General features: G+C 39.2%; 1 protein-coding gene across 7 annotated transcripts in view; it reads left to right on the forward strand.

The window, feature by feature from the left end:
* Positions 1-1,742, forward strand: part of PCNX1 (pecanex 1) — a 236,382-nt gene extending 234,640 nt beyond the window's left edge. For all 7 annotated transcript variants that reach the window (XM_089686842.1, XM_089686844.1, XM_089686845.1 and 4 more), the window contains one exon: positions 1,067-1,742. In XM_089686842.1, coding sequence (XP_089542968.1) covers positions 1,067-1,207 — 141 coding nt within the window. In that variant the 3' untranslated portion in view covers positions 1,208-1,742. The remainder of the gene's footprint in view (positions 1-1,066) is intronic.
* Positions 1,743-24,873: the final 23,131 nt, after the last annotated feature.

A 24,873-nucleotide genomic window follows, 5' to 3' on the forward strand; every position in this document is an offset into this window, starting at 1 on the left:
TGCTAAATACCCTAAAATTCTGATCCCCAAAACAGTGCCTTCTTCCAGTGCCTCTACATCAAATATAGCTGTGCTTATGTCCACCTCCCCTTCACACGTGATAACGTCATAGCTGACAATGTTTTGAGGCGAAGCCTAGTACCTACATCACTTCCGGTGACACAATTCCAGCACTTTGGAACTCAGCCATCTTGTAGGAGGGCAAAAACAACAGGGCTCAATATGTGTATACCTATGTTTGCAGTTTGCGTTATTTATAGTGGAGTACATTTTTAATTAATGGTTTTGACCTTCTTTACATATAAGAGAGTGCATCAGATCCGGTGACTGGCACCCATCACGGGTGAAGGGGAGGTGGACATGAGCACAGCTGTGTTTGATGTAAATGCACTGGAAGAAGGCACTGTTTTTAAGATCAGCATTTTAGGACATTTACCTGCACTTTATATCAGATGACCGTTTACTGGAGTATGAATATGGTTTAAGTACATTTTGGGAGAGATATATAGGAATGGACATTTTTTACACTTTGATATTGGCATAGTTCATTTACATTGCACCGTTATCACAAATAACACTATATTTTGCACTTTATTTCATGCAGTTGTTGTGGCACTTTAATTAAAGACACTTTATAATAATTGTTTGCAATAACGGCCTCGCGCACCCACCTTCTGAATAGCTTGGGCATTTTAGTGCAGGAACTGGGAACCTGTACTTGCATTCCACCTATCTGTTCAGTCCAAAATAATTCTCTGATAATAAACCACAAAACAAAGAACTGCAAGTATCTAAGGGGTCCCCTGAGTTACTCCAATTTCAAATCTGTCACTAATGAGATTTTTTTATTTTTGTTTTTTTAATAAAAGGTTTTTTAATTGCTGCTTGACAGGTCCATTTACATTTCTGTTTTAGAACCTCGGTCCTTTTTAGACAAAAGAAATTACAAAAGTATACAAAGTAACATGCAAGTGACTTAACATGTCAGATTCCTAATGCTAGCCTTTCTCTTTGATCTTGTTCCCTTCTCTCTTTTTTTCCTGTTTTCTTGTATTGGTTTCTACAGGTAATTCACCGCTGGGTGCCTTGCAGCAGAGACCCTTGTAATAGGTCCCATATTGACAAAACAATCCTACTGATTAAGATTGAGGACAAATATGTGGCTGTGATTGAGACTGGGGTGCTTGAGCTTGGGGCCGAAGTGTAAGCCTGCCTTCAGTCATCTTTTCAAGCTTACAGAAAGGAGAGAACTTTTATTCTGTTGGGACTTTTAAGAGCTTCGATGCAGCCCAGACATGTACAATTATTTTTCTGCGTTTGTTTTAAGCATCCGTGGATGTTCACCTGCATAAAAATATAAAACCAGAAAGTTATAAGACCATTATCCTAAATGTAAAAACAAAATAATGCTATGCATTTCATATGCTTTAAGTCAGAAAAATATTGTATTTCTCCATTCAGAATATGATCTTCATATTTTTCTAATTTATTTGCCAAAAATAATTGCCATGTCTCATGTTGTAGCATGTTGTCGTTTTTTTTTTGTTTTTTTTTCCTTTTTATGGTCATTTTTCTCCCAACTGCATAGAAATCCATATATCTGCAAACTGTAAAATGTTTTGTACACTGCAGAAGGCTACATTTTTATTTCCTTTTCTTTTTACTGTGGCAAAATCCTTTTTATTGAGGAAACTGCACTAAAGCATTCTTTTTCCTACAACAATGCACTAAGAAAAAACTGATATTGGTTCAGAGTGTTTTATTTATAAATATATATATATATATAGATAGATAGATATAAATATACAAAGACAAGTATGGTAAATTAAAGTGATTTTATGAAGAAAAAGGCTGTGCCATTGGTCTATACTCCTCTATACTGAAGCCATGCATTCAGTGTGCAGAACAGAAAATACATAGTATTCCCAAAAAAAAGAAAAATCTGCCTACCTTGGAATCCTCTAATTGATATCCCCCCCCCAGGTGCTTTAATTGTATAATTCTTGTAATGTTGTGTTGTGGTAAGACACTTATATAAGTATATAAATATTTTTGCAGAAAATGTGGTCATCTTCATTGAGGCCAGCCACCCATGTATTATTTTGGGTGACAGGTGAAGTGATACTTGCCTGAAAAGTTAGACAGTAGTTATCAGGCTGCTTCAGTCAGAAGACATTCTAAGTAGAGCTTCAAGTAAGAATTCATGCACCCATTGACCTGGCCACCTTTCTCTCAAACTTACTTAGACTCGCTTCACATCAGTGCAATAATGCACACGTTACCATGCTGCGGTGCCATTCATTGTAAATGCCACTTTAAAACCCCTTCCCAGCGCATCTGCATTGTTGTGCAGTGCACTTCTAAAAATGCTGCATGAACGATTTTTGGTCCATTGCGGTGCATTAGGAAGCCCATTCAAATGAAAAGGCAGCTGTAACGCAGCTTGTGTTAATGTAAGTAAATTTAATGCACCGCAGGGGACCATGCTGGTGTGAATGTGCCCTTGATTATGAAGCATAAATAGAAAAATAAAGCACTTAAAGTGAACCTGTCACAGCACTTAAAATTCAAGAAACAAATTGGTTATTCTGCTCCTACATAAACAAGAATACCCCTCTACTATAATATAGCAGATGCACCAATAAACATAACCATGTAGCACACCTTTTTGAAATGTCTCAATCCATTCTACATGTGTTTATATTCTTGTATTTTTAATCATGATTTACAGGTGCAGTGGACTGTGACAGGTTTTAATTAGAAGTGTTTGTAAACGCTGTATCTACTCACTCTGTTGTGTTTGTTACATATCACTTAACATATCTAATAAGAACATTTGAGAGCAGGGACCACAAGAGAGGCAAGAGCCTGTAATTGTGTCCATATCATCCGTGTATCATCTGAATCTCTACCTGACCACAATCAATGAGCAGGTCTTGCCCTTTTCTCCAGCTTAGGAGCTCTGGTACTGTTCATAACATCCCACAAACTATTGCGGAACCTTGGCAGTCAGCTGAGGAAAGTATGAAGGATGTTTCAGTAAAAATTAAAAAAAATCTGAGTTGCTGGTCAGTATTTCAAGCGTATATATCACACTACCTTGCCAAAAGAGAGCTAAAAGAATTTTTATGCGTATGCGCAAAATCTGCTTATTTATGCATGGAAATATGCGCATGTACTATACAGGTCATCCTTGTGTTTTTACACTGGAATTTTCTGTCAAGAATATCTGATATTCATACGTCATTATTGTGAGAAAGTACCCTTAAAACCAGAGCTCTGTGTGACAGACTGGAAGCTAACATTTTTAGGACAGCAATGTTAGACTACATATTTCTCCCAAGATTGACTTCAAATTAAATATATAGTGTTTCTGTATTGCTTCTTTAGGCAGGTAAATATGAAACATGTAAAAATATAAATATTGATCTTATCCAGAGGCCCTTAGTGTGTTAACGGCTGACTGTGTTTTTGTTAATTCAGCAATTGTGATGAAAAAAAAAAAGGATTTCTCCATCCTTGTAAATTAAGTGGATGAAGTAATCCCACTCCCACCCGTGCTGAGACATCATATTTTGATCAGCAACTGCAGCCAATTGAGAAAAGGTTTTGAGTATTTCCCTTCAACAGCAGTCGATTGGTGGTTGGCCCCACAACAGTCGAAATTAGGGCCTGTTGCAGCTGATCCTGCCAATTTTGATCTTTATATAGCCAGCTTTATTCAGTTTTTGACATTTATAAAGAATGTGTATCCTTATATCCTGCTCTGCAGTTCTCATAAAACAAACTTCCGAATGAGAGGAGGGACCCACCCGGTCTTGTCTCTAGTTCATGGGGTTTGTGTGCAGTATCTATTATAGAGGTTCCAGTAGTGCTGAACTGTCTTCTTAGAAATCCCAGACTGCTCTGATCACCATGACATAGAAGCACCGTGTTAATTGCAATCTATTTTTTATACAAAAAAAATAATACAAAGTGGGAGCTAATGACCCATTTAACCGTTTCAATACCGTGCAATTTTACACCTTCCTGCCCAGGCCATTTTTCAGGTTTCAGCGCTCTCACACTTTGAATGACAATTGCGTAGTCATACAACATTGTACCCAAACTAAAATTTTATCATTTTCTTCACACAACTAGAGCTTTCTTTTGGTGGTATTTAATCACCGCTGGGGTTTTTATTTTTTGCTAAATTAACAAAAAAAGACCAAAAATTTTGAAAAAAAAACACATTTTTCTTTGTTTCTGTTATAAAAGTTTACAAATAAATAATTGTTCTTCATAAATTTAGGACGAGATGTATTCTGCTACATGTCTTTGGTGAAAATAACCCAAATTAGGATGTATTATTTAGTTTGTAGGAAAGTTATAGAGTTCACAAACTATGGTATAGATCTGAATATTGATCAATCCTGAAGTACTGACAGCCAATCTAATTTCTTGAGGTCCAAGAATGTCAGAATAGTACAGATATCCCCAAATAACCCCTTTTTGCTGAGTAGACAGTCGGACGTACTTCATAAGAGGAATGGCGAGTTTTTTGAAGTTGTATTTTTTTGTCATAATTTTTCCGAAAATGAAAAAATGAAAAATATTATTTTCACTATTTTTTTTTTTACATACTGTCACCAGTGCAGTACAGCGTCATCATATAACTGGCATGGCGGTGAACAGGGACACTGACTGGTGACAGTATGAAAAAAAAAAAAAATTATATTTTTTTTTAATTTTTTTTTATTTTTTTATTATATTTAATTTTTTATTACATTTTTTTTTATTTTTTTTAAGATTTTTTTTCATATTTTACTATGACCAAAATAGTACAATGTTACCATAGTAACATTGTACTACTTTGGGGAAGTGATCAGTATTTTTTTTTTTTTTTTTTTTTTACACAATTTGCTTATAGCAAAGAATTACTTTGCTATAAGCAAGCATTTAGCTGAATGAAATCGATTCATTCAGCTTTTTTTTTTTTTTTTTTTTTTTGTGCTTAGCTGTGATTTGGTCACAGCTAATCACATGACATGTGCATGTGATTAGCTATGACCATTCACAGCTAGGCACTAGTATACAATGGATGGCATCATGAATGAAGCCATCCATTGTATACAACTGTCATGTGACCTGCTGTGATTGGTCGCGGCAGGTCACATGGTACCGGCAACGGGAGCCGGTACTCGGATCTGTCATCGGCCGTGTCCGAGGTGCACGGGCGGTGACAGATCCCGCTGCTGCGCCGCTCTGCAATAGCGCAAACGGCGCATGTGCGGGAGCACGCCAAATGGCGTGGACCCGGAAAGCTGCAGCGCTTTTCAAGCCGCCAAACGGCTATTGGCCGGGCGGCTAATGGTTAAAAAGTATACACATTCAAAACCATTACACTTTCATTTTAAGAGCCAATATAGGATAAGGACATTTTTGTGACTGGTTCTCTTTAAGCCATTAGCTGCTTGATATATTTCATAAATCTAGGACTTATTCACAGCCCAGCACATGCTGTAATGCGCATTACTACAATGCATGATAATGCAGTGTATGTATGTTGCTATTCATTCTTAACTTCACCACAGTGCACATATAGAGATGTGATGGGAATGCTTTGTGCATTGCTGTGTACTGCGTTGTACAAAATAAAATTCATGCAGGGCCTGTTTTTCATGCTTTAGACATGAAATAAGTTTGCTGCTGAACATTAATACTTGATAGATATGAGCCCTGTAGGTCATGTTTCAAGGTCTGTGTTTCCTTTAACTATTTAGGCCTGTACACATTTGACATTTTCTCCCAAGGCCCCTATTTGAGTCATTCCCACAAAAAATATTGGGTCCTCTATGTCTTGGTAGTTTATATTTTTTGATACAATGTATCAGTAATGTGTGTCTGCTCCAATCAAATATTTTTCTGTATTCAGTATATATTTGTATGCTCTTCACTCTAAACCAAGACTGAAGAAAATGAACATGCACTTAAATAGTTGGTGATAGGTTATCTGCCAGCATCAAACGTTTGTATGGTGGCTCACCTGTTTCTCACAGTTTAAAAACATTTAATTTATGTTTTGCAAGTCCCTGAGGCAAATACACCTGTAAAGTGCCGAAAGTTGAATTCAGGGAGCTTGCTGTGTCTGCAGACAAGTCGATTTCTGTATCACTAGGCCCAAATGTTTGTGCAGAAAGAATGAATTACTTTAATCTTTTATCTAGCTGATTCCTATCATTACGCAAACATATCTGGTCTTTTCCCTTTTCTATTTCTTCCTTCCTGTAATTTCCTACATATGAAATGGAAGTTTTGAGTAAATTTAACTGTGACTTTGAATTCTACCTGTGTACTGTCTAATATGTGGGTTTCCTAGATATATCCATGCATTATCAGGGCATAAGAGTACCTTCTAGCTGTGTAAGCTGATTGGTTTACGAAGTTCCTCCTCCTATTCAATGTGTTTATTTAAAGAAATGTTTTCGGGGTTTTTTTTTGGTTTTTTTTCTTGTTCAATTATTATTTTATTGCCCTGCAAAATACATGGCCCACACCTGCAAGAGCAGCCTGTTTTTTTATGAATGTTCTTTTTTGACATTGCCTTTACTTTCCATTTTTTTTAAATCCTGGAAATATAATTTATTTGAATCATAATTTCCTTTTGTATTCGGTTAGTTATAGAAGCTCAGGAAAGCTGTGTGTATTGGACATTTTGCAATATGTTTCTTGTGCTGTTTAGAAAGTTGGGTAAAATGCCTGACTCTGGAATGTTATCAATTGATTACAAAAATAACTTAATTTAAAAAAAAAAAAATGAACGATTTGTGAGTTTATATTTGTTTCTTTACTCTCATACTTTATTCTTATTATATTCACATGGGGAGATTTTGTTATAAAAACTTCCAAAGCATATTTGTTTTCTTCTAAGCGTGCCATTCAAAAAGTCTTTCAGGTGCACATTGGCTCAGTCACTTCTTTTTTGAAGGATCAACACCAGAATTCTCTCTATATTCTGCAACCTGATATACTGTACAAGACTAGAGAACTGAGAAGCAAGACCATACTGGCATAATTGTAGGCAAACCTCCCAGCCTGCTTACCTGCATATTCTGTTGTTGACCTGATATTAAATTGTAAATGAAAAAATCGGAGGGTAAGGGTTGAATATAACCAACTGCAGGGTGTGGGGAAGGAAAATAAAAGTATGGGGTTTTTTTTGTTTAACATCTAAGAGTCTACTGTGTTCAGTTTGCCTGACATCATCCAATGTTTTCTGATATGCTAAAAAATATGAATTTTCCATTGTCCAAGAAAGCCAATAGAAAAAAAACATCAATTAGGAAAGAAGGTAACATTTTTTTTTCTTTCCAAGGCTTCTAATTGTTATGCTTAGTACACAGGGTCAGAAAATCTGGTGAAAAAATGCATTTGGAGCGATCATCCGAATCTATTTATTAGCACACAGCTTTCAAGAGCTGATCATGAGAGTTGATGTGAAAATATCCGAAGGGACAGGCATGGACATTTTTTCTTGTAAGATAACAAATGATTATGTAATTAGTATAGTACTTGAAAAAAATAGTGACCAAGACCACATGCTCAGAAACGAAATAATACATTACATCACTTCCGAAGTTGTGTTTTGTCTTATGTGAATTTCCGTACCTTTAGTAAGCTATTCGTTTACAATATGAGACTAGTATGCAAAAACAAATGGATGATCATTCATCCCATATTCTCATCGTCTGTACTAGGCATTAGAGAGCTGTGATTGATAGAATGCAGGCCTCTACTAAACAGTTTCCAAAGTAGTCATCAAGTGTCTAAGGTTAATCATACACCTGAATCTAACCCTACAAATTCCTGACTTTGTGAAGGGTACAAAGTGTGCAAGTGTGGGAAGCTGAAGGTTTGTGCTTAGGGAGGATTTTTTAAGATTTGTATGACACAATTAAAAAAAAAAAAAAGACTTCTAGCCACCCACCTTAAGTTCTTAAAATATTAGACAGCATTTTTTATTACACAAATGAAATAAACCAGAGAGTAGGATAAAACAGGTTAGTAATTCATGTAGCTCCTTAACCTCCCTGGCGGTATGATCATGTCAGGAATTTTGTGCTGAAAGCGGTACCATTTTTTTGCATGGAAATATGTAGTTTTTAATTGTAGGCTGTAATTTTTAGGAATAACTCACTGAAATCTATCCGAAAAAGAGTCTATTAAACATTCCGGATATGATAAAACTTGAAACACGAAATCATAAATTATAATTTAATAAATAATCATAAAAAATAATAATATAATAATAATAAATTTAATTCAATAATATAATCAAACCAAAAACACTGAAATTTGAAATACAGAGGCAAATTCGCACATCGCTGAGCAAAGTCGCAAAATCGTTTTCAGTGTCTGATGACGAATTTCCCCACAAATCATCACTCAATTCTGCAAGTGGTTCTGATTTACTATCGCTGTTCTAAAACCGCTTTTGATGTAAAGGGACGCTTTTTGGCCGCCATGGACTTTTCTAAGTTTCCAGGCAGAAAGAACAGTCAAAATGCAGGCAGGGCACAGGACAAAGCAGTGGGGACAAAATGTATGTGAAATGCAGTGAAAAAGCAATGACAGCAAAAATGTCATTTTTTAAAAATTTCAAATTTCCCGCCGGTTCCGCCGCCCGAACGTTCCGACGTCACGGGGACCGGAACACGGAAGTCAGATGCCGGCATCCGCCGGAGGAGATGGACGGGGACGCTGCAGGGGACACATCGTGGGAGCGAAGGACAAGGTAAGTGCTGCAGGGACCCCCAGAGAACGCTGCATGGTAAGCCCGAGTGTAGCTCGGGGTTACCGTTCTTGGTATAGAAATTCTACCCAGAGCTACACTCGGGAAAACCGCCAAGGAGGTTAAGGATTATTTAATGTATTATATGCAAATCTTGGCTGTGTATAGTATTAAAATTTACTTATAAATGCTTAAATATATTTCCATATTCAGTTGCAACATTGGTAATTGATTAGTTCCATATTTGTATTTATAGTTTGTAAAATCAGTCATTTAAAGCACTGATATATCTGCTGATTCAGTATAGTAATAAACTGCAGGATAATGAATAGAAAAAAAAAAAAATCAAATGAAAGCTATTGAAATATTAACCACTTGCAATTTTGAAATTTTACACATATATGTAAAAATATGCTAGAAAATTATTTAGCACTATTATTATTTATATTTCATTATAGGGAAGATAATGATAGTTTGTTGCAGGTTTTTTTATGTTGCATCATATTTGTGCAGCTGTTAATCAAACGCAAACTGTGCTGAAACATGATCCTGAACTGAAATCCTGTTCACAACTGATGTGTGATTTAGAAGTGGTTCCCATAGAAGTCATTTAGCTTGTAATCTGCACCTGAACCAGAATGCACTGCTCAGGAATCAGACATGACTGTTTTTCTGAATCTGCACTGCCAGTGCACCAGATACAGTTGCAAGAAAAAGTATGTGAACCCCTTGGGATTCCGTGGAGTTTTGCATGAATTGGGCATAAAATGTGTTCTGAACGTCATCTAAGTCACAACAATAGAAGAACACAGTCTGCTGAACATAATACTACGCAAACATTAGATGTTGCCATGGTTTAATTGCACTTAACATGTAAACATTCACAGTGCAGGGAGGAAAAAGTATGTGAACCTTTGGACTTAATAACTGGTTGACCCTCCTTTGGCAGCAATAACCTCAACCAAACGTTTCCTGTAGTTGCAGATCAGACCTGCACAACGATCTGGAGTCATTTTGGACCACTCCTCTTCACAAAACTGTTTCAGTGTAGCAATATTCTTGGGATGTCTGGTGTGAATCACTCTTAAGGTCATGCCACAGCATTTCAATCGGGTTGAGGTCAGGACTCTGACTGGGCCACTCCAGAAGGCGTATTCTGTGCTGTTGCAGCCATTGTTTTGTTGAATGACTTGTATGCTTTGGGTCATTGTCCTGTTGCATCACCCATCCTCTGCGGAGCTTCAGTTGGCGGACAGATGGTCGTACGTTTTCCTGCAAAATGTCTTGATAAATTCTGGAATTCATTTTCCCATCAATGACAACAATCCGTCCAGGCCCTGAGGCAGCAAAGCAGCCCCAAACCATGATGCTCCCTCCGCCATGTTTTACATTGGGGATGAGGTTTTGATGTTGGTGTGCTGGGCCTTTTTTTCTCCACACAGTGTTGTGTGTTCTTCCCAAACAACTCAATCTTGGTTTCATCTGTCCACAGTATATTTTGCCAGTAGTGCTGTGGAACATCCAGGTGCTCTTTTGCAAACTTCAAACGTGCTGCAATCTTCTTTTTGGACAGCAATGGCTTCCTCCGTGGTGTCCTCCCATGTACTCCATTCTTGTTTCATGTTTTCCTTATTGTAGATGTGTCAACAAAAATGTTAGTATGTGCCAGAGATTTCTGTAGGTCTTTAGCTGACACTCTGGGATTCTTCTTTACCTCATGCAGCATTCTGCGCTGGGCTCTTGCAGTCATTTTTACAGGACGACCACTCCTAGGGAGAGTAGCAACAGTGCTAAACTTTCTCCATTTGTAGACAGTCTGTCTTACCGTGGACACATGAACATCAAGGCTTTTGGAGATACTTTTGTAACCCTTTCCAGCTTCATGCAAGTCAACAATTCTTGATGGTAGGTCTTCTGAGAGCTCTTTTCTGCGAGGCATGGTTCACATCAGACAGTGCTTCTTGAAACCAGTAAACCCAAAACAGGTGTGTGTTTTTTAAGCGCAGGACAGCTGTCAGCAACACATCCAATATCATCACACAGATTGGAGTCAAGGTTGGCTCACTCCTGGCTCCAATTAGCTCTGGGAGAAGTCATTAAGCTAGGGCCTCACATACTTTTTCCTCCCTGCACTGTGAATGTTTACATGTTATGTGCAATTAAACCATGGCAACATCTAATGTTTGTGTAGTATTATGTTCAGCAGACTGTGTTCTTCTATTGTTGTGACTTAGATGACGTTCAGAGCACATTTTATGCCCAATTCACGCAAAACTCCACGTAATCCCAAGGGGTTCACATACTTTTTCTTGCAACTGTATATGTGAACAGGCACCATAGGAAGCAATGTTATTTCACATGTAATGCGGATTGGATGTGCTTCAAATTGCATCCAATCCGCATATATGTGAACCGACACAAAAGGATTTTAGTGCATACAAACACAATATAATACCCTTTTTTTTTTCGGTTGCACTGAGTAAATGGGTACCAAACATGCCAAGATTTTAAATTTTGCATGCTTATGAAATGGCGACAAACTATGGTACCTAAAGAAAAATAACTTCATAGGCAATCTATTAAAGGCCTTTACAGGTTACCAGTTTAGAGTTACACATGAGCTCTGGAACTAGAATTGTAGCTGCAGCCATTATCCTGGTTTAACTATTTGCTCCCGAGGATGTACAGGATATGCGATCCCAACTGGCGATGGCATATATTTGAAATAAAGATCCCAGATTGTATGCAGACACATTGCAGAGGCTTGATGGTTAAGAGTCTTTATGTGCAAAGATGCATTTGTTAAAGCAACAGAAAACAGCTGTGCTTAAAACAAATGGCTGATTATATAAATACGCTGTCAGCAATGGTGTACAAGTGGTTGAAACAAACCTAATTTGTAGTATGAAAAGTTCCAGCAGATTGATGCAGCTCCAAGAATATTACTCAGATGTATCACATATCTAAGCAAACTGAGCTATCCAGTCCCTAGATCTAGGCAAAAATATAGCCAAACACTTGTACCATGAATTCCAGCCAACTAATTCAACAAAGGCAATGCACATAGATGTATCAAATGATGTACCAAATGCATGGGTTTTTTTGTATTTATTTTTTTTTTATATAACCTCTATTTTCATAGTAATGTATAGTGCTCATCCTTAAATTGAATGAGTCAGCAAGTCAATATACTTGGTCCCCGCAAGTTGTATTGCAGCAAGAAAATATTTAGTCAAACTTGTGTATCATGCATTCTAGCCAGCTAATTCATCAAAAGGCAAATGCATGTAGACAGATCTACCGTAAGTCCCAGCATATTGAATCTAAAGCTGGTATCTGTAAAGCAGTTGTTTGCATGATTATAACCATTAACCATCCATAGATTAAGTCCTCAGATGTATCACAAATATACTTAATCCTGACAGATTGTAGCAGACGGCAGATATAGCGTGCAAAATAAGTATTGCACACGTTACCATTTTTCTAGGTAAATATATTTCTAAAAGCGCTATAGAAATTAAATTTTCACCACGTCGGTAACTTCCCATGCAATCTATACATACAAAGAAACCAAAACAAATAAGTATTGTACACATGAAAGGGGGGTGCAAAAAGGCATGGAAAGCCCGGACACCAGCTGAAATCTATCAGTAATTTGAAAGCAATTCTGCCCCTTGTCAATGTAAAATAATATCAGTTGGTTTAGTCTCAACTGATGGCCTATGAAAAGGTATAGCGCAAGAAACCTCTCATGATGTGTAAAAGCAAAGAGCTCTCTCAAAACCTTTGCAAACTTATTATTGCAAAACATACTTATGGCATTGATTACAGAAGGATTTTTATATTTCTGAATGTTCCAGTGAGCACTGTTTGGGTCATAATCTGGAAGTGGAAAGAAAATTATTTCACAATAAACCGACCACGACCAGGTGCTTCTCGCAAGATTTCTGACCGAGGAGTGAAAAGAATTATCAGAAGAGTTGTCCAAGAGCCAAGGACCATTTGTGGAGAGCTTCAGAAAGACCTGGAATTAGCATGTACAATTGTTTCAAAGAAAACAAGTAATGCACTCAACCGCCATGGCATGTATGCATTCTCACCACACAAGATGCCATTGCTGAAGAAAAAGCATGTTGAAACTCATTTAAAGTTTGCTGCACATTTAGACAAACCTGTGAAATACTGGGAGAATATAGTCCAGTCAGATGAGACCAAGATTGAACTCTTTGGATGCCATAATACACACCGTGTTTGGAGGTCAAATGGCGCTGCACATCAACCCAAAACACCATACCGACAGTGAAGTATGATGGTGTGGGGCTGTTTTTCAGCATACAGTACCAAGAAATTCTTGATAAAAATCTGCTGCTATCTACCAGTATGATGAAGATGAAATGAGGGTGGACATTTCAGCAAGACAATGATCCGAAACACAAAGCCAAGGAAAATCTCAGTTGGTTTCAAAGCAAGAAAATAAAGCTGCTAGAAGGGCCCAGCCAGTTACCTGACTTGAATCCAATAGAAAATCTATGGAAAGCGCTAAAGATCAGAGTTCATAGAAGACTGTGTGGAAGAATGGACCAATATCCCACCTGAGCAATGCATGCGACTAGTTTCTCCATACATGAGGTGTCTTGAAGCTGTCATTGCCAACAAAGGATTTTGTACGAAGTATTAACATTCAGTTAGTGTGCAAAACTTTTTATTGGTGTCATTCCATTTTATTACACATAACTTAATTTCTAAACTTGCTTGTTTTTGGTTTCTTTGTATGCGTTGCATGGGTTGTTAGCGATGTGGTGAAAATGTCAATAACACCTTTAGAAATATATGTACTTAGAGAAATGGTGACATGTTATACTTATTTTACCCGCTGTATATAAATAATAAATACACTTTTTTTTTTTTTTTTTGCAGGTATAAAAATTTGCAATATTATTTTTTTTCTAGGGAGCCTGTAAAGCAATTGGCAGATCGCAGGTGCAATGTCAGGCTCCTACAGACTCTCAGGATAACTTTACTGGATAGAGATTACTTGAGAGCCAGAAAATCAATGCGCTACAAGAGTGCTTGCCAGTACCCTCACAGCTCATTAAGAACTACAAGCTGTCAGCCGCAATGGACAGAGACCTTCACTGCTGTGGTTTCAAATTGTGACAGTGAGTGCAGAGAGAAGATCCCCCGCCCGCTGTCATGGGGGTATATTCAGGTGTAACATGTTCAGAAAGTTGAACTCAAGGCTGGTACACACTGGCTGAATATTGTTCGGTTCATCAGAAACCAGCTGACCTTTGACCTGTGTGGACAGCGGTGAATGGGCATACTGGAAAACCAGCAGCCGGCCAGCATCCGATCAGCGGGAGGACAACTTCTGTTTCCCATCGCCTAGGCAGTGGGAATGGGTACCTATCAAAATCATGTACCCGTTTCCCTCCTCTACCCCCCGCCCCCCTGATTCCAAAGGTGCCAATTCCTCCAGGGGGTGTGGGGGACCAGTCCTTAAGGCGAAACTTCCCCTTTTGGGTGGAGCTCTGTTTTAAGTTCTACTGTAAGCTACAAAGGTACTTGATTCTATTAAATTATAAATGAAGGCGCACTTTTTTTTTTTAAAGAGGTTGTCAGGTTTTGATGTATGCACCCCTGTTAGATTCACTCTCGATTTATCCTTGTGACTGTTATCACCGAAAGTGAAAGAAAATCTCTAATGTTGAATGGTCACCTGAACAAGCATATGACAGGGGAGTGCCTTTGGTTCTCTTTTCAGTGTTGCACTTCATACTTATTTGTGTTACGGCTTCCCTTTTATACCAGAATTTTCAGTATTTTAATATAAACATTATTATAGTGTTATAAGCCAAGGCTCTCCAACTCCAATACAAATCAAAATCTTGGGTCAGTTGTCATTTTATGTGCATGTTACTTCCAGTCATAGCCAAAAATGTTGCCATCCCTGCATTTCTGTCAGGTAATGCATCACTTTGCCCAGAAAATTGTTGCAATTTCAAATGTTTAGGCATTCTCGTTTCTTTTGTTTGTATTGGTATGACACAAACAATTGTAGAAACAAAAAGCCAAATCTGATACATTCAACGCAAAACCTCAAAAATGGACTGGATAAAATTATTGGCACCCTCAATTTAATATTTGGTAGCACACCCCTTGGAGAAGTAACTGAAAGCAATCACTTCCTGTGACCATCAAAGAGTTTCTTACACATCTCTAATAGAATTTTGGACCACTTTTCTTTTACCAGTTGCTCCAGGTCTGTCAGATTGTAAGGGTTCCTTTTCCAAGTGGCATTAAGATCTCTGGAGATGGACTTGTAATCTTTAGATTGTCCATGCTTTTCCACAATTTTTGTTCTCAAATCCTCAGACAATTCTTTGCTGCTCTCTCTTTTCCATGCGCCATGTGGCACAGAGACACACCAGGAAGGTTTATTCAATCTTTCACCATTTTAACTGGTTCCTGGTGTGATTTCTATATTGTCTGCACCTGTTAATTGATACAGGTGAGTTTAATTACAATATCATAAACTTAGAATGCAAAAGAAATATTTGTAATTGCAACAATTTTCTGGGTGACGTGCATTAAATGACAGAAATGCAGGGGTGCCAATATTTTTGACCATGACTATAATTATGTGAGATTTGAAGAACTTCTGAAAGTGGGAGGCAGCCACAATCCATAAGGATGGAAATTTGTCAACACTGATGGGACCTTTAATGTGATGATGCTAGCTACCAAAATGCATACAAAACCTTGGTTACTGGTTTGCTAAATCTGTGAGTACACTCTGCACAAATAAAGGTCAGGTAGTCTGTGTGTACAACTTTGCTGTACAGAACTGAATTTATTCCAATACTGAGTAGACTAAAAACCTGCCCATACCGACAATTTCTGTGCATCTTTAGATGTGCTGCATATGGGTAATATCAGAGGGTTTTCTTAGGCTAGGTGCTGGTTGTGGGTGCGAGAATCGCACCTGTTCCCCCACCCGCAGCTAAATCGGGCTGCTCTTGCGAGATGTGTGGGGCTGCCATTCTTTCTGAATGGCACCCCCATGCATTTCAGCCCACAGTGTGATTGCAGGTGTGGGAACTGTAGGGAAAGCGCATGGTCAAATAGACCATGCGGTTTCCCTGCAGCTGCATTTTCAAAAAAAGGCGTGCATGGCATGGCCCGCAATAGTGTGAACCGAGCTTCAAACTTTAAATACATTTGACAAAATTCTATTGAATTTGCTTTCCCATCATTGCTCTCCTTGGAAACTTAAATGAGTTTTCAATTTGCTGCCAGGTTTGAAGACCTTAAGGTCTAACTCTCTTTACTTTAGCTTTAAAGCTGATCTCCAGCTTCTAGTGAAGTTCCATGCTGGTCCAAATGAACTGGTTACTTCACAAAGAGGCTGTGGACTATATGAAGTTATGGAAACCCTTGAGTTAGGCTTGAACGCTTGCATACAACCAGCATAAGTCAGGTAGTATTTTAGCTCACACAGTAAGGGGTGTATTCATAAAAAAAAAAAAAATAGAAGTCATTTATCCTGTGAGAGTGATGTACATTAGTTCTCTGTCAATGGGGGGAAATTGAATGTTATTAAACTATTTTCTCTCCAGGTACAATGTTCATTCATAAACATAAGAGTTTGGGAAAAACTGCATTATGGCCACTAGATGTAGCTGGCAATCATACAAAATAAGTACTTATTTCCTGGGCTCATCAGCTTTGTATAGTTGCCATAATGCGGTATTATCTGGCTTCACTCAGGTATGTATATATGAATGAATAACATTCAGCCTAGAGAAAAATGAACCTGGTAACATTTGATTTTGCCCAAGCCACACAGCACAAATATTTTATTTATTTGTTTGTAAATACACCCCTAAGATTAATAAACTGGTTTCTGGTGAAATGCTATGAATAGTGTGCACCTCTGCACTTTCCATTATGTTTTTATGTGAACCCCAACTTACTGTCCCTTTAGATTGACTGGGTACTATACATACACTGTGCACAAGTATTAGGCAAGTATTTTGACCAAATCATCATTTGTGTGCATATTGTCCAACTCCAAGCTGTATAAACTTGAATGCAATTTGGATTTAAGCATAGCAGGTGACATATACTTGTGTAATGAGGGAGGGTGTGGCCTAAGGAGATCAACACCCTATATCAAGGGATGTAGAACTCTTGAAATTGCTAAGATATTGGGGCCTGATCACAGAACCATCAAGTTTTTTTGTTGCAAATAGTCAACAGGGCCGCAAAAACGTGTTGAAAAAAAATGCAAATCAACTGCCAAAGATTTGAGAAGATTTAAACGTGAAGCTACCAGGAACACATTATCCACTTGTGCTGTCATAATATTCCAGAACTGCAACCTACCTGGAATGCCCAGAAGCACAAGGTGTTCAGTGCTCAGTGACATGGCCAAGGTCAGGAAGGGTGAAACCCGACCACCACTGACCAAGACACATAAGTTGAAACATCAAGACAGGGCCAAGAAATATCTGAAGACAGATTTTTCAAAGGTTTTATGGACTGATGAGAGTAAATCTTGAGGGGCCAGACTGCATGGCTAGCCAATAGAAGCCTTAAAGATGAAATAATGACATGAAGCCCTTCTTTACCTGACCTAAACCCTATTGAGAATTTGTGGGCCCTTCTTAAATGGGAGATTTACGGTGAACGAAAATGGTACACTTCTCTGAATAGTGTCTTGGAGGCTGTGGTTGCTGCTGCACAAAAAGTTGATCGTCAACAGATCAAGAAACTGACAGACACCATGAATGGAAGACATGACTGTTATTAAAAAGAAGGGTGGCTATACAAAACTGATTTTTTTTTAATATATATATATATATACTGTCAAGTATATAGTATGTGTAAATTTTGAGTTTATTATTCTCACTTTAGCAAGTGAAATTAAACAGGTGAAATGGGAAAATTTTCATTTAGTTGCATAATACTGCACATTAATAGTTGCCCAATAATTGTGCACACATAGATATTCTCATTAGAAAGCCAAAACCTCACATTTCCTTTCCTAAATATTCAGGTTTAAGGTTTATTAACCTTTTGGATTGAGATTGACCGAGAGCACTGGAGTTGTTCAATAATGAAATAATCCTCAAAAATACAACCACCAATTTGCCTAATAATTGTGCACAGTGTCTGTATTCTATTGCATCCGTTCCAATATATGAATAACGAATCAACCCACAAACTAATATATAGCAGTTTTAAAAAAATACAATACAATTTTCAAAATCCTCCCTGACAAACGAATATCAAAACAAATGCTGTCGATACAAAATAATTCCGAAAATGAAAACTAAATTTTTCAATGAATAAATGCATCAGAAACCAAATCAAAATTTGCAGAGTGCCTGTGTCTAAAAACAATCGCCCTGCCACCTTTCCATGCTCTCCCATTGCACCGGTTCTGCTGGCCGACTAGAAAGATGAATGTGGAATGGAAGTTCCCTGAACATCTCTATGGTCATATGAGACCAGAAGTGGTTTTAGTGTTATCGGCTTGTGAAAGTATCTGACCACACCGATCTCAGTTTGATCAGATGCTTTTAAGGGCACAGGAGAGATCTGGGGTTTAAGGCTAGGTTCATATCTGTGTGGGTGGTGCCGCTGCGGATCCGCACAAAAATTTGTGCAGCTGCACCACCCACACAGAGAAGTGCGGACCTGTGTCATTCGTTCTAATGGCACGCTGCCCGCACTGGAAAACGCAACCGTACTGGGAATCGAGGTTCCCGTGTGGGCTGCATTTTTGTAAGAAGTGTCACGGGGCAAGGGAGTCCATTCAAATGAATACGCTCTCATGCCCACGCAAAACGCAGCCTGCACGGCTGCATATACAGTTGTGTTCAAAATAATAGTGTGTTGAAAAAAGTGAATAAAGCTCAAAATCCTTCTAATAGCTTTTATTTCCATACACACAAATGCATTGGGAACACTACACATTCTATTCCAAATCAAAACATGAAGAAAAATATATCAAATTTGTGTTGTTCCTCTAAAAAAAAATTGAAGAAAAGTGAATATTAGACTGTTCAAAAAAATAGCAGTGTTTGTATTCTTTACAAACTCAAACATTCACTATATAAACTGAAAAATGTTTGAAGATTTTGCTTTCCTTTGAATCACTTAATTAATATTTAGTTGTATAAGCACTGTTTCTGAGAACTGCTGTACATCTGTGTTGCATGGAGTCAACCAACTTCTGGCACCTGTGAACAGGTATTCCAGCCCAGGATGAGTGGACTACATTCCACAGTTCTTCTCTATTTCTTGGCTTTGCCTCAGAAACTGCATTTTTGATGTCACCCCACAAGTTTTCTATTGGATTAAGATCCGGGGATTGGGCTGGCCACTCCATAACGTCAATCTTGTTGGTCTGGAACCAAGATGTTGCACGTTTCCTGGTGTGTTTGGGGTCGTTGTCTTGTTGGAACACCCATTCCAAGGGCATTTCCTCTTCAGCATAAGGCAGCAAGACCTCTTCAAGCATTCTGATGAATTCAAACTGATCCATGATTCCTGGTATGCGATAAATAGGCCCAACACCATAGTATGAGAAACATCCCCATATAATGATGCTTGTGCATCCATGCTTCACTGTCTTCACAGTGTACTGTGGCTTGAATTCAGTGTTTGGGGGTCGTCTGACAAACTGTCTCCAGCCACTAGACCCAAAAAGAACAATCTTACTATCATCAGGCCAAAAAATGTTGCGCCATTTCTCTTTAGGCCAATGTGCAAATTGTAACCTCTTCAGCACATTTTTTTTTCAACAGTGGGACTTTGCGGGGGCTTCTTGCAGATAGCTTGGCTTCACATAGGCGTCTTCTAATTGTAACAGTATTCACAGGTAACTTTAGACCTTCTTTGATCTTCCTGGAGCTGATTGTTGGCTGAGTCCTTGCCATTTTGGCTATTCTATCCATTTGAATGGTAGTTTTTCGCTTTCTTCCACATCTTTCAGGTTTTGGTTGCCATTTTAAAGCATTTGCGATCATTTTAGCTGAGCAGCCTATCATTTTCTGCACTTCTTTATATGTTTTCCCCTCTCCAATCACCTTTTTTAATCAAGGTACGCTGTTCTTCTGAACAATGTCTGGAACAACCCATTTTCCTCAGAATTTCAGAGAAATGCACTGTAACCAGCATGTACACCATTTGCTGCCTTCCTTCCTTAAATAAGGGCAATAATTGCCACCTGTTTTTCAAAGAATGAATGACCTCACTAATAGAACTCCACACTGCTATTATTTTGAACATGCCCCTTTCAATTCGTGATTCCATTACACAGAATCAGCAGCATGCATGTCAAGTGGGAGGCACATATGCAAACTGTTGTAATTCCTACACCGTTCACCTGATTTCGATGTATATACCCTCAAATTAAAGCTGACAGTCTGCAATTAAAGCACATCTTGTTTGTTTCATTTCAAATCCATTGTGGTGGTGTATAGAGCCAAAAATGTTAGAATTGTGTTGATGTCCCAATATTTATGGTCCTGACTGTACCTATTTGCATGGATTTCTCCTCTTTTCTTTGAGTGTTAGATAAAGTGGGAAGATTTTCCCACTGTCCTGTCTGAATGTGGAGAAATCTTTTGATGACATCAGCACAACTCTTGGCACCAGTACATTGTGCATAGAGGGCACTGTGGTTGTGTTTCTTTAGGGGGTAGGGCCATGATGCCCTGGATTCTCCGTCATCTGAGTGGCACTGGGTGTCAACTCAGAAGACGTAAGGGCAGCTTGTGACCAAGAAGAGGTACTGTGGGGGACAGCTCACAGGTAAAAGACAAGTATAGCCATAGCTATTTTTTTTTTTTCTTCAAAGTAAGGGAAATCTATAAGAAAAGAAAAAAAAACTTCAGCCCAAAGTTGGGCTTTACCTCTGGTTCAATAATGGCAAAGACTAAAACGTATTTAGATTTTATTCTCAATTTACAAACGTTTAAAGGGGAATATAGATCATTAGACATGTCTGAAATTTTAAAATCTCAGAATCAGCTGAAAACAGCTGTCACTTTTTTTTTTAAATTACCTTATCCTGTTTTAACTTGTGAATTGAGCCTTATGTACACTTCTAAAAAAAAAAAAAAAAAAAAAAAATTAAAGGAACACTTTGAAAACACATCAGGTCTCAATGGGGAAAAATATCATGTTGGATGTCTATACTGATATGAACTGGGTAATGTGTTAGGAACATAAGGATGCCCATTCTTTTGGTGGAAATTAAAATAATCAACCTACAGAGGATTGAATTCACAGACACCCCGAAAATCTAAGTGAGAAAATGATGCAGCATGCTAGCCCATTTTTGCTGAAATTTCATTTCAGCAACTCAAAATGGTACTTAGTATTTTGCATGGCCCCCACATGCTTGTATGCTCGCCTGACAAAGTTGTTCTATTGGATTTAGGTCAGGTGAGCGTGGGGGCCAGTCAATGGTATCAATTCCTTCATCCTCCAGGAACTGCCTGCATACTCTCGCCACATGAGGCAGAGCATTGTCGTGCAACAGATGGAACCCAGAACCTACTGCACCAGCGTAGGGTCTGACAATGGGTCCATGGATTTCATCCTAATACCTAATAGCAGTCAGGGTGCCATTGTCTAGCCTGTAGAGGTCTGTGCGTCCCTCCATGGATATGCCTCTCCAGACCATCACACACCCACCACCAAAACGGTCCATGCTGAACGATGTTACTAGCACCATATCGTTCCCCATGGCTTCTCCAGACCCTTTCACGTTTGTGACGTACTCGGGGTGAACCTGCTCTTTTATTTTACTTCTCTTTCAATCCACCTGAGTGTAAATCTTTAGCGTGACACTTCTAACCCAGCAAGAAGCTACTAGATCCATACTACTATTTTCTCCCCTTCCCCCCAACCCTCCCACCTTTACCTCATCTCGTACCCCCCCTCCCCCTTCCCCACCTCCCCCCAAAAACCTATGGCTGCTCTTTTGCCTGTGGATCTGCCATGGGATTATACCCATCTTAGATCCCAGCAATTGGTGTAGGCCTCTGTCTATGTACACTGCCCCCTCCACCCCCTAAAATGTATAACCGGGGGAATACTAGTTTCCATTTAACCTGCCTATGCTATGCCTTTCCTTTACTTCTATCCTCAACCCCCCCCACTCCCCCCACCACCTTTGGGGGGAGGTTCCCAGGGGGAAACAGGGTGGGAAGGGGGGAATGGGAGCAAAGGAGGGTGTGACAAAAGGGAAAGAGGAAAGGGAAGGATTTCCTGTCCACTCTCTGTAATGTTCCTGCTCTTAAAACTAAAAACTTTCAAATATATTATCTTCTTCCATTCTTCAAGTCTCTCTTACTGTCTCTCTTTTTGGAGCTTAAGGTCCATCTCTCTTCACCCCCTCCCCCACCCTCCCCTCTCCCGTTGGTCCATCCCGAAATATCTGGTATCTGCAAGTCCTGGAGCTCTTCAGGGAACCTCAGTCTTACTGAGCGACCATCTTTCCATCCTATTAAGTATGCTGAGAACCCCCAGCTGTATCGTATATTTTTTTTCCTCATTTGTTCCAGTAAAGGTCTCAGAGTTCTCCTTCTTGCTAGCGTTTCTGGTGCAATGTCTGCATATATCTGCACAGTTGCTCCTTCAAATTTCATTGAGGAAATTCCTTTCATCTTCTCCCATCTTCCTGATGGTGAAATCTTACAATCACATCTCTTGGTGTTTCTGTAGTTACCCCTTGAGGCCTTCTTACCCTATAGACTCTTTCCATTTTTACTTGTTCTCTAGTGGTTCTATCCAATATTAAATTTACTAAATTATTCATTACAGTTCTTAGGTCCTCTCCTTGAGAGGCTTCAGGTAATCCCCAGATCCTTTAGAAGATTAAGAAAACAGAAATAGAAGAAACAACCTGTCTTATACAGCAAATTTCTCTGTTCACTCCTCATTTCTTACATTTGCCCTTTGATCTCGGTTATTACTTGTGCCTGTTTATCTAATCTCTCCTGTTTCTTCCACTCGGGTCAGGATCTGTCCCATATCCTTATGCAGAATCACATTTTCTTTCTTTATTGAGATTTCTAACTTTGCAAACATATCTGTCATTTCAATTTTAGTAGGCAATTGTGAACTTCCTATTTGTTCTTCATCGTTTCTTTTATCCACTGCCTTTTCTGTACTTAATCCTCCTTTACTTGGGATCTGCACCAATGTTTCTAGTCTAGATTTTTCTCCAATATTACTTTCCAGATCTTGGCCTCCATTATTTTCCCATTGCCTCTCTGGGGAGATCTCTTCAGGGCTCTTCTGTGGGGGCATATATTTTTTTTTTTATTGAACTTGTGCTTATTTTAGGTGTCTTTACCCCTCCCCCTTTCACTGATCTACTCTTCATAGTTACTTTCTCCTATCTCTTCCCCTTCTTCACCTTTTGGCCACTTTATTTAAGTTCTTTAACTTCTTTAAATTAGGCAGCTATTTAGACATATATTCAACAATTAGTGGTTAATGGATGCTTATACACCAGCACAATGTCCACCCTCCTTACACAGATTTTTCAGTTCCCCAGCTCCTTTTGGAGATCTCTGTTTTAAATCCTCCAGACACCCCTTATGTCCCATTTCCCAGGGAACTTCTGGACACTGCCTCCACCAGTCACCACTAACAAAGTTCTTAACGCTTGGAGCGCATTATCATTTATTATACAGTTAATGACAGATTGTGAGCACTCACTAGTTTTGAACCAACGATTGTCCAATCTTTCTTCAGCCCAGGCAGCTTCCTGGTGACTGTGAGCAGTGTCCCTTCAATTTTGAAATGAACTGAGGTGATATCCAGCATTCCTCTCCTCTATCTCTACTCTGGCCGCTCCTCCTGGGTCCACCTGCAAGCTGACACTGGATTTCCTGCAGTGTCACAGAGAGACATCCGACTCCTCCGCAAGTCTCCCTCCACACTCCATCCCCCTCTCATAGGGCACACTGCAGACTCCAGGTCAGCTCCAACCCGCTTCCCCGAGCAGGATCTCCTCTCTGCCCACAGACAGTCCCCTGGGAGACCAGGGCTCTTCCCTCCGTTTCCCCAACTCGGGTGGCTCCAACATGGTTCAAATAGCGCTACTCATGAGGGGTCTCTAAGCCAGTCGCTCTAGTATGCTTGTCGATGTCAGGAGCTCCTAACACACACCACTGGCCAGCGCCATGTCCAGGCCCCTCCCTCAGCAGAACCAGGGTGAACCTGCTCTCATCTTTGAACAGTACACGGCGCCAGTGGTGGTGTTCTGGTGTTCAATGGCAAATGCCAATTGAGCTCTATGGTGCCAGACAGTGAGCTCAGGGCCCACTAGAGGATGTTGGGCCCTCAGGCCACCCTCATGAAGTCTGTTTCTGGTTGGTGAGAGACATTCACACCAGTGGCCTGCTGGAGGTAATTTTGTAGGGCTCTGGCAGTGCTCATCCTGTTCCTCCTTGCACAAAAGAGCAGATACCAGTCCTGCTGATGGGTTAAGGACATTCTACAGCCCTGTCCAGCTCTCCTAGAGTAACTGTCTCCTGGAATCTCCTCCATGCTCTTGAGACTGTGCTGGGAGACACAGCAATCCTTCTGGCAATGGCACGTATTGATGTGCTATCCGGGGGGAGTTGGACTGCCTGTGCAACCTCTGTAGGGTCCAGGTATCGCCTCATGCTACCAGTAGTGACACTGTTTTTCACTAGTTTTGCATGTGGCTAGGGTCAGTCAGAAAAGATGAGTAGGGAAAAAATGTCATTGGCCTCCACCTGTAAAACCATTTCTGTTTTGGGGATCGTCTCATTGTTGTTCATTTCAATAACACCAAAGCAGCTGAAAACTGATTAACAACCTCCTCTGCTACTTAACTGACCAGATCAATATCCCAGGAGTTTAATTGACTTGATGCTATACTACTGTGATTAAAAACTGTTCATTTAATTTTTTGAGCAGTGTATATCACATACACAATTGTTTCCTCATGAAAAATAGACAAAAAATAACATGACTTCAAGTTTAAAAAACTTTTCATTTTTTATTGTTCATAAGCAATAAAATAAAATCATACACATAGATAA

This window comes from Staurois parvus, unplaced genomic scaffold, assembly GCF_062004578.1.
Source record: "Staurois parvus isolate SC_StPar_1 unplaced genomic scaffold, SC_StPar_1.0 ptg000414l, whole genome shotgun sequence".
Taxonomy (NCBI): Eukaryota; Metazoa; Chordata; class Amphibia; order Anura; family Ranidae; genus Staurois; species Staurois parvus.